Genomic DNA, 8537 nt, shown 5'->3' with positions numbered 1-8537 from the left:
CCTCTGCCCAGGGCAAAATGTAATTAAAAGTTTTGCACATTTAGTCACTGAAATTATTTTCTCATTACCAAGCCAGTATCTGTACAACATGATTTAATACTGGGCATTAAACTGGTAAATTAGTCACTTCTAATTAGGATATTGAGGAGAACATGGCTTGAGTTTATATTTATGTATGTGCTTGCGTTTTTAGAATGTGCTATGTACCTACATGACCTAATTGAAATGGTAATGGCCCCACGGTACAAATAGTCTCTCAATGCCACCAATGCTGGCACAAATGTTTTTTCCCCCTTGAAGAGCCAAATTCCCTTAAAACGGTCTAAATTCATCTTTTATCTGTAAACATTGCAAAGTCTTTATCACCAAGTGCAACACTAGACAGGTAAATACGTATGAAGTGTATTTGCTCTGCTTTAGAGATCCTGTGTATAGCCTGTGCAATCCCAGACGTTAGGCAACTGATAAAGCAAGAAGCAGGAGAGAACTCGGTCCAGGGTGATTTGCCATTTTGGTTTTCAAAACTCTGGCTACTAATGCCCCGAAACCATCTGCTGGAGAATATGGTTCCTGTAGGGCTACGGAGGTTACAGACAAGGGATGGGTGGGATGTAGTACCGATCTCCCAGCTAGGTCGCACTAAGATCCTGGGCTTAGTTAGGCAGCGTGTCCAGTCCCAGGGAGGCCGCATGCTGCTTGGCCCGCATCCGGAGGTTCTCGATGCTGGTGGTCTTGCTGTTTTGGCTGGGGAGCCCTCCGGAGGCCTGGAGCAGGGGACTGTTCCACACCTGCTGCGCTGCGTGGTGGGACAGGGACTGGTAGTAGGATTGGCAGGGAAGGGAGCCCAGCGGCGCCGGAGACATGTTGACATTCATGCCCAGGTAGGGCAGAGTTGGGGTGGTGCCCATGTCGAAGGAAGGGTAGAGTGCCATGTTGTTGGTGGCAGCCATGTGCTGGCGGAACTGCTCCTGCAAGCAGAAGAGGCTGAGCGGGGAGGAGGAGTAGGAGTGGCTCTGGGAGATCCCACCGCTGACACCACTGGAAGAGGGCGTCACAGACCGGGAGACCATAGGGGATTCTGGGTAAGGGGAAAAATCAGAGTCAATAACATTAAACTACGTTTTACTGGTGGGCAGGGAGGCAGACATATGTAGAACTAACAAAGAACCAGCAAAGCTGTTGTGCCACTCTTCATTTGCCAGTATGACAAATGAACTGATGTTGGGCAACAATGTGAGCTTTTCATATGTTTACTCTTTATTGACCATCCTAAAGGAATTCTCTGATTGACTTTCTGTTTTCTAATGCCCCCCCAGCTACAGTATATTAGAGCTGTACAAGTGCCAGTCACAAGAGCTTGTCCTTTACCAGGTTTGGGGCTAAGTCGTTTGCAGGGTGGAGAGACGTTGCCGGGCGTCATCACCCTTTCACTTTTTAACTCCTCCCTCTGTGGGTTAGACTCCTCCTCCTTATCGGTGGCATTGTCCTCTGTGGCCGACTCGCTGCCTGACTGCTCCGCCGAGGTCACGTTCAACTCCACGCTAATTTCCGGCACCAACAGAAGGGGCGGACCCTCAACCTCCAAGGAGGAAGAGGATGGGGGGAGCTGGTTCCCTGGAGTGATGGTGGTGGGAGCCTCCTCCTCGTCACCTCCCTCTATGTTGGCCTCCTTCTGTTTCTGGAACTGTTCCTTCTGCAGGCTACGCTGCTTCTTGCGGAATTTGGCCCGGCGGTTCTTGAACCACACCTGTTTGAAAGGTTGCCATATTGGGAGACAGTCAGAAGCATACTCAGTGTGCAAGAGATTAAGCCAAATGGTTGTGGATGTACATGTGTGTTACATTGGTGTAGGTCTGCCTACTGTTTATCTTTAAGACAAGCCAAGAAGAATTGCAAATTACTAAAGTCATTTTTTTCTGCAATGTTTACCCAGTGGTAAATATATTTCATGAATTATAATTCAGGTACAATAACCAATATTGTTTGTGTTTCAATCTACAGGTACCATGCATTCGGAATGTTAATGAATTAGTTACCTGCACGCGGGCCTCGGGGAGGTTCGTGCACATGGCCAGGCGCTCGCGCATCACAACATCGGGGTAGTGGGTCTTCTGGAAGGTCTTCTCCAGTGCCTCGAGCTGCTGTGCGGTGAACGCGGTGCGACTCCGGCGCTGTTTGCGGTGCTGGGACCCGTAGCGAGCCTCCAGAATGATGTCTTGAAATGTGCAGCCGTTGGAAGAGAAGAAACACGGCAAGTTTAATTAATTGGATAGTACCCTATCCTATAGGGGGATATGTCAGAAAGTGATCATCAAAGGTGATGCCTAGTGTGTGTAAAAGTTTGTTTGTTGGACTAAATTACCAGCCAGTCTCTCCGCGAGGGTGAGCGCGTGCACAGAAGGTCGGTAGTCTGGCGCGTGTTGCGCCTGTTGCGCGGCCTGCTGGTGCAGGTTGTACATTGCGCTCAGGGAGTTCATCGCGTGGAGAGAGTAGCCGTTCACTCCATAGTGCTGCATGACGGGCACTACCTGTTGGAAAACAAGCATAGATCATGTTAGCATTTGCTTGAATGTTTCCATTTGGCTATCTGTCCGGAGAGTTTGACAGGCTATTGTTGCATGCGTAAACGTTCCAATTTTAGATACGCGCGTAATGAACGGTCTAAATTCACTGTTGGTTTAGTGATCTGACAGTTCAGGATATTTTGTATGTTGTGAGACAGTGGTGCACTTGCAGTTTATGCATATTGCAGTTCATAATATGATCACCTCATATAAAGTTGCAGTTTATGCATATTGCAGTTCATAATATGATCACCTCATATAAAGTTGCAGTTTATGCATATTGCAGTTCATAATATGATCACCTCATATAAAGTTGCAGTTTATGCATATTGCAGTTCATAATATGATCACCTCATATAAAGTTGCAGTTTATGCATATTGCAGTTCATAATATGATCACCTCATATAAAGTTGCAGTTTATGCATATTGCAGTTCATAATATGATCACCTCATATAAAGTTGCAGTTTATGCATATTGCAGTTCATAATATGATCACCTCATATAAAGTTGCAGTTTATGCATATTGCAGTTCATAATATGATCACCTCATATAAAGTTGCAGTTTATGCATATTGCAGTTCATAATATGATCACCTCATATAAAGTTGCAGTTTATGCATATTGCAGTTCATAATATGATCACCTCATATAAAGTTGCAGTTTATGCAGACCTTTGTGTTTATCTGTACAACCAAGGTTGGTTAATCCTTGACAAACCATGACTTAATTTGTTCATGTTAAAGTTATCAGAGTCGTGTGGTGCTTGTAATAGCCATAGGTCATTTGAATCGCATACAGACGCATTTCGTTAAGGTAGACGTATGGCTCAGGGGCAATACATTTTAATATCTGGACAAAAACGTTAACCATTCATATCCAATTATCGCTTGGTTCAAGCCATTCATTATACACAATTATTTGAATTGGGGTAGGGTGTAAGTGTCACTCGTTCACGTAGTAAAGCGTAACGGATGCCTTATGAAGGAATTGATTTACTTACTTTCCCTGTGATCGCAGCAAAAGCGCAAATCCCCTTTGAAAGCGCCGCGTTGAGAGATCATTGCGTTGATGAAACGCTTTGGAGATGATATAACAAGATTTGTTCCACGCCGGGATGGCAACCTGAAGTCAAAGAGGTCCCGTGTGGCTCCGTTTGTAGAGCATGGCACATGCAATGCCAGGGTTGTGGGTTTTATTCCCACGGGGGACCAGTACATGCAAGTAAGAAAATGACTACTGTAAATCGCTCTGATTAATTAAGAGCGTCTGCTAAATGACGAAAATGTATTATATTGAACGGTAATGATAGGCGGTTCTGTCAATACCAATGCTTTAGCTAGGCCTACTGAATTATCTCATTCGGTTAGCCTATGAATTTTAGTAGCCACTTTAGTTCTTTTTAACTAGGCCTACTATTTGTTGGACCATGTTGGTTTATATTTAGGCTACGTTGTTAACCCGTGTTGACTCCTTACGTGAAATTCGCTAATCAAACACTTTTCTCGTGGCAGGTAGCCTAGAGTGTTGGGCCAATAACCGAAAGGTTGCTAGATCGAATCCCGAGCTGACAAGGTACAAATCTGTCGTTCTGCCCCTGAACAAGGCAGTTAACCCACTGTTCCAAGGCCGTCATTGTAAATAAGAATGTGTTCTTAACTGACTTGCCTAGTTAAATAAAGGTTAGAAAATGTGTTTTATAATAAGTCTAATTAAAAGTATATCCTTCATTTTATTGGACAGAACAACTTTTCAGAAAAGGAATCAAAGCCTTCCCACTGGGCTCGCTGGTTGAAACAACGCTGTTTCCACGTCATTTCAATGAAATGATGTTGAACCAACGTGGAATATTCGTTGAATTGACTGACGTCTGTGGCCAGTGGGTTATATGTAGGTCTCCGAGGCAAAATATCTCATCCTGCATTTTTGTAGGTTATTATTTGCCCCTTTAAGATTTTCATAGATAAAATGAAATGCTTCAGGACACGATTAGATAGATACATGTTAGTGTCGAGGTCTTTGACAAGAAGAGACATCTTCGAGGCTCAAGCGGTTATGATTATAACAGAGAGAAAATATATAAATATTCCCATGCATGGCAGGCATCAGGAGATTTGGAAGCGGGAAAGGTTTCCTAAAGTTTTAAATTGCCTCACTATAGCATTTTGACATGCTAGGCCTCTAATGTTTTCATCTTTGCTGGTGTCTGTGCTCCTTTAGGTCTATTTTCATTGGCCAGTTCAGGATGGGCGATAAAGAATCCTCAGATCCTCAAAAAGTTCTACAGCTGCACCATCGAGAGCATGACTGGTTGCATCACCACCTGGTATGGCAACAGCTCGGCATCCGACCACAAGGCGCTACAGAGCGTATGGCCCAGTACATCACTGGGGCCAAGCTTCCTGCCATTCAGGATCTCTATAACAGGCGTCAGAGGAAGGCCCTAAAAATGGCTAAAGACTCCAGCCATTAGCCTCCTATTGTTATTTTATTGTGTTACTATTTTTTAACTTTAGTTCATTTAGTAAATATTTTCATAACTCTTATTCTTCTTAACTGCATTGTTGGTTAAGAGCTTGAAAGTAGGCATTTCACGGTAAGGTATACTGTTGTATTCGGCGCATGTGACAAATACGATTTGATTTGGGGAAGTTCAAATCGAAGTTCAAAAAAGAATATGTATAATATGAATGTTTTGATTGAAATTAAACCAAAAAGGGTATATGTCCATGCGTTATTCGGCTGATTGAAAATGTACGTCGGCCTATTCAAGTCATTCAAATAGTTAGTCGTTTTCGAAATATCATGGTGCTCAATTGCTCATTGACTGTATCTTGATTCTATCACCACAACCTAGAAGATAAGCTTGATATAAGAGCGCATTGAGACTCATATTTATTCTAGTCAATTTATACATATTAAATTGTACATAAGAACATTATACAACAGAATGAACTGCCTCAAGTCTTGCCCAAGGCTAAAGGAGGCTGTGATAATTCAAATTCAGTCAAGAATTTAATCCACACGCAATTCAAATTTTTTTTGTGACGCTGCACTTAATGCAGTCTGTGATAAGGATCAAATTGATGTATTTAATTGAATATTAACTGTAATTGCTAACATGCTTGAGAAGTAAGCCTTTGCTTGAAGTTCATTGACTTCAATACCCTTGACAATACTTCATTCAAGGTCACTTAATCCCTTAATGATGTTAATTTATGATATAGTAAGACCTTAAATGATATAGTTGTAACCTACACAACAATGTAATAGGCCTGGTAAACTGTTATTTTCTATTATTGTTATTTTATAATGTTAGACCTATCGTTATTACATTATGAATGATTTTGACAGTTGTATTATTACAACGTTTATTTCAATATTTTATTGCGTTCAAATAGAGATCTCTATTAGGCCAAAGCACCATCACTACAGAATGTATCTGTTTTTTATCATTGCGTTTTGCTTTTCATGTATTGTTGTTTATAATAACGTGTATTTGAATGTGGATGTGTATATTATTTTTTGATGTGCATTGTTGTGCTAAACAGGGCTCATCTGGAGGAAAGGAGACGTTGGTCTCAGCATTGACTCCGTAAAAATAAAATAAATAAAAATGTGTTTGAGTAACAATTAAATCAAATGAACGAATCAAACACTCCATCCAAATAAATAGGAATTTGCCATTTTTCCCCTTTTTGCATTATGCAACTTTTTGTAACAACTCCTAATCTGAGCAATAAAATCAGACCTATAACACCGTGAAGCTGCTGTCCATGTTCTGTGTGTGAATGAGGGAGCTGTGTGCATGAGGGAGCTGTGTGTGCATGAGGGAGCTGTGTGTATGAATGACGCCCGCAGTGCCTATTTCCAACCTATTACACTGCAGTGCCTAATGAATGTGATCACAGGGCAAGAGGGAATAGGTTAATTCGCCTGGACAGAAGGACGGTGCTTCGCTAAACATTTACTTTGGTCCCCCAAGTATTTGAGTTGAATGGGCCCGCTTTCCTCCCTCCCCTCTCTCTCGGTCTCTTATCACATCGCCCCGCGGGGCAACGTTTTGGCTGAGATGTATGGCTTCTCCGTGGGTAAAATATGCATGTTGATCCCCATTTGGCTCCCCGTCTAATGGAAGTGCAAATAGGTTTCGACTGCGAGGCTCTCCATTTCTCATCAACGCTGACACCGACGGACATACAGTGCGGTTCAACAGCGTGCGCGCGTGTGTGTGCGTCCATGTGCACGTGCATGAGTAGAGCGAAAGATACCGAGACTACTTACTCATACTAATTCTTATTTTGTACTTTCACGTTTTTCATGCATTTTATTGTTATTGATATTTGTACTGTTATGATAGGCCTACCATATTTACCACACAAGCCTACTTATTCTGTCTAGCTGCCATTGTTGTCTATTTATATGCCTATCCCTTCTCCGGGCTGTATGTTTTTGAGTGCCCCAGGCAGCACTGTTCAAAGCTTCGGTTATTAAAACCGCATTATGAAATTTGGCATGTACATTGCAACCCTTTGATCTGACTAAATTAGGAAAAATGTTATTGCTAAAAACCCTTCGGCCGGAGGTGGATGGCAAGCGACAATCTGCCCTTTGGGGTGTCAGAGTCATATTTTGTATTCCAGACTGTTCATATCCGCGAGAAAAGTATTTGATTAGCGAATTTAACGTGAGGAGGCGGAGGCAACACGGGTTAACAACGTAGCCTTAACCACTAGTCCTGACAAACTATTCGTTCATTTACAATTAGTTTAAACAATTTAATTGCAATTTTACATGGACACAATGGCATGGGTCTGTGCAATTGGTGTTGTTTTTTGTATTTTACTTATTTGATATTGTTTTTGATTTTATAGTTCCATGAAATTGTATATGCAGAGCTTCCTTTAAAAAGCGACACCAGTCTCAATGGCGACTCCCTGCTAAACGAAAGATAAAATAAAACACTTTTTTTTTGTTTAATCTGAACCTATAGATCTGAGGGTTGAAAATGTACTTCATTATCCTGAATGTTAATAACTATGAAAGGGAAATGACATGAAATGTAGCTGTTATGCCTATATCAGTTACAATACCAGGCCATGAAATCCTCATGCGCTCAACAAATTATTGCGTCATAATTCCCAGATGGAAATGACTGAAGTACTTCCACAAAACCCTGTATATCTTACATATTAATTTGATTTATTTTTTAATGTACCATTTTTTTTTGCAAGATCTCTCATTCCCTTTTGGATGTCCTCATTTTAATTCTACAAAAATGTACTTGAATCTTTACCAATTGAATAGGCCTACTTTATCACTTATGTCAAGTCCTTCACATCTGCAGCCAAAACATACTTTTACTGTGCTCGCTATACTGTAAATGCTTGCTCGATATTTGTTCGACAACGTCTTGTAAAACATAATATCATATCGTGCAATTACCATTAGGTTTATTATACGATTAAAGTGTGCACCAATAATGTAAATATTGTTCCACCACATGTGTATCAACACTGTTGTAACCAACCTGTCAATGCTGTTAACAAGTTGACCCAGTCCCAGAGATGTCCTAAAAGTTCTTACCTCTTGCTTAGTCAGCCGAGTTGTCTTTGGATGTTGTGCTGCTTGGAAGTGTATCCCGATTCTGAAGTGATTTTCTTAAGATTCGTATTATTGCTATGGCTCCTTGTTAATAATGTCCACCTTTCTCGTGCTCTTCATGCGATTGGGAACGAACGACTACAAGTCCATATAGTTCTGTGTGAAACGCGTGCTCTGCTACTTTACGCGTGTCTGAATCCTGTGCGTCTCGCGCTAAACATTGTAGGCTGCCATCTACTGGGCCATGAGCTGATGAGGGATTTTAAAGCGTGCTCTGTGAGGTCATGTTAGCTTTCTAGTGGTCCTTGAAGCTGTCAATCAAATAAAGAGGCTCTTTCTCCACCATTAGTAGCGGACGTTTGGCCAATGA

General features: G+C 41.7%; 1 protein-coding gene across 1 annotated transcript; it reads right to left on the bottom strand.

Moving 5' to 3' along the window:
* Positions 1 to 338: 338 nt before the first annotated feature.
* LOC139377276 (diencephalon/mesencephalon homeobox protein 1-A-like) lies at positions 339 to 8235 on the bottom strand. Its single transcript, XM_071120280.1, has 5 exons — positions 8150 to 8235; positions 2363 to 2528; positions 2037 to 2215; positions 1369 to 1747; positions 339 to 1078 (listed from the first exon to the last, which is right to left on the bottom strand). Exons 2-5 carry the CDS (start codon positions 2514 to 2516, stop codon positions 654 to 656), a joined length of 1137 nt encoding a protein of 378 aa, XP_070976381.1. The 5' UTR covers positions 2517 to 2528; positions 8150 to 8235; the 3' UTR covers positions 339 to 653.
* Positions 8236 to 8537: the final 302 nt, after the last annotated feature.

This window comes from Oncorhynchus clarkii, chromosome 20 (genome assembly GCF_045791955.1).
Source record: "Oncorhynchus clarkii lewisi isolate Uvic-CL-2024 chromosome 20, UVic_Ocla_1.0, whole genome shotgun sequence".
Taxonomy (NCBI): domain Eukaryota; kingdom Metazoa; phylum Chordata; class Actinopteri; order Salmoniformes; family Salmonidae; genus Oncorhynchus; species Oncorhynchus clarkii.
The sequence above is the reverse complement of the archived record's forward strand: the minus strand, read 5'-3'. Positions and strand labels throughout refer to the sequence as shown.

Bases quoted from the DNA above. Each gene is read 5' to 3' on its own strand.
- LOC139377276 (XM_071120280.1), bottom strand. From the start codon at position 2,516: ATGCAGCACTATGGAGTGAACGGCTACTCTCTCCACGCGATGAACTCC. The intron at 1,748-2,036 runs GTAACTAATTCA...CCTTTCAAACAG, and splicing joins TCCCCGAGGCCCGCGTGCAG to GTGTGGTTCAAGAACCGCCG. The intron at 1,079-1,368 runs GTAAAGGACAAG...CCCCTTACCCAG, and splicing joins ACGACTTAGCCCCAAACCTG to AATCCCCTATGGTCTCCCGG.